Source organism: Pyrgilauda ruficollis, unplaced genomic scaffold (genome assembly GCF_017590135.1).
Source record: "Pyrgilauda ruficollis isolate IOZ18807 unplaced genomic scaffold, ASM1759013v1 scaffold2173, whole genome shotgun sequence".
Lineage (NCBI taxonomy): Eukaryota > Metazoa > Chordata > Aves > Passeriformes > Passeridae > Pyrgilauda > Pyrgilauda ruficollis.
In genome coordinates this window covers 1-1,312 of record NW_024521129.1, presented here as the reverse complement: position 1 = coordinate 1,312, position 1,312 = coordinate 1, and the positions used below count along the sequence as shown (strand labels likewise).

Here is a 1,312-nt window from a genome sequence, read left to right as displayed (position 1 = left end):
CAAACCCCCCCCAGCCCCGTACCCCAGTTTCTGGTTGAGCAGCCGTTTCTCCTTGGCCGCCGCCAGCTTCTCGCGGATCTCCTCGCGCTGCCGCAGCGCCAGGGGATTGATCAGCTCGGCCGCCAGCGGCTCCTCCTTGGTGCCTGCCTCTGCCCCCCGAGCAGCCCCAGAGCAGACCAAGGTCAGCCCAAAATCGGCCCAAAACCAGCCCCAAAATCAGCCCCAAAATCAGCCCCAGAGCAGACCAAGGTCAGCCCAAAATCGGCCCAAAACCAGCCCCAAAATCAGCCCCAAAATCAGCCCCAGAGCAGACCAAGGTCAGCCCAAAATCGGCCCAAAATCAGCCCCAAAATCAGCCCCAGATCAGCCCAAAACCAGCCCCAAAATCAGCCCCAGAGCAGCCCAAAATCAGCACAAAACCAGCCCCAAACCAGCGCCAAAATCAGCCCAAAAGCACAGCAAAATCAGCCCCAAAATCAGCCCCAGAGCAGACCAAGATCAGCCCAAAACCAGCACCAAAATCAGCCAAAAACCAGCCCCAAAATCAGCCCCAAAATCAGCCCAAAACCACCCCAAAATAAAACCAGCCCCAAAATCAGCCCAAAACCAGCCCCAAAATCAGCCCCAGAGCAGACCAAGATCAGCCCAAAACCAGCACCAAAATCAGCCAAAAACCAGCCCAAAACCAGCCCCAAAATCAGCCCAAAACCAGCCCCAAAATCAGCCCAAAATCAGCCCAAAACCAGCCTCAAAATCAGGCCCAAAACCACATCAAAATCAGCCCCAAAATCAGCCCCCAATCAGCCTAAAATCATCCCCAAACCAGCCCAAGTCCACCCCAAAATCAGCCCCAAATCAGCCGAAAATCAGCCGAAAATCAGCCCCAAAATCAGTCTCAAATCAGCCCCAAATCAGCTCCAGGGCACCCCAAAAATCACCCCAAAATCAGCCCCAAATCATACCAAAATCAGCCTCAAATCACCCCAAATCCACCCCAAAATCAGCCTAAAAATCAGCCCCAAATCACCCCAAAATCAGCCTCAAATCAGCCCCAGGGCACCCCAAAAATCAGCGCAAAATCAGCTCCAGGGCACCCCAAAAATCAGCCCAAAATCATAACAAAATCAGCCCCAAATCATAACAAAATCAGCCCCAAATCAGCTCAAATCCACCCCAAAATCAGCCCCAAATCAGATCCAAGTCAGCCCAAAATTAGAACCAAATCAGCCCAAAATCACCCCAAAATTTGGTGAAATCTACCCAAAAATCAGCCCCAAATCAGCCTAAAATCAGCCTCAAATCAGCCCCAGGG

At 52.4% G+C, this 1,312-nt stretch overlaps 1 protein-coding gene across 1 annotated transcript in view; it reads right to left on the bottom strand.

The window, feature by feature from the left end:
• Window positions 1-149, bottom strand: part of LOC121354029 (U4/U6.U5 tri-snRNP-associated protein 1-like) — a gene marked incomplete at both ends in the record, with an annotated part of 1,733 nt that extends 1,584 nt beyond the window's left edge. The window contains one exon of the mRNA XM_041468338.1: window positions 23-149. Within this exon, the coding sequence (XP_041324272.1) occupies window positions 23-149 (127 nt within the window). The remainder of the gene's footprint in view (window positions 1-22) is intronic.
• Between the last annotated feature and the right edge of the window lie 1,163 nt (window positions 150-1,312).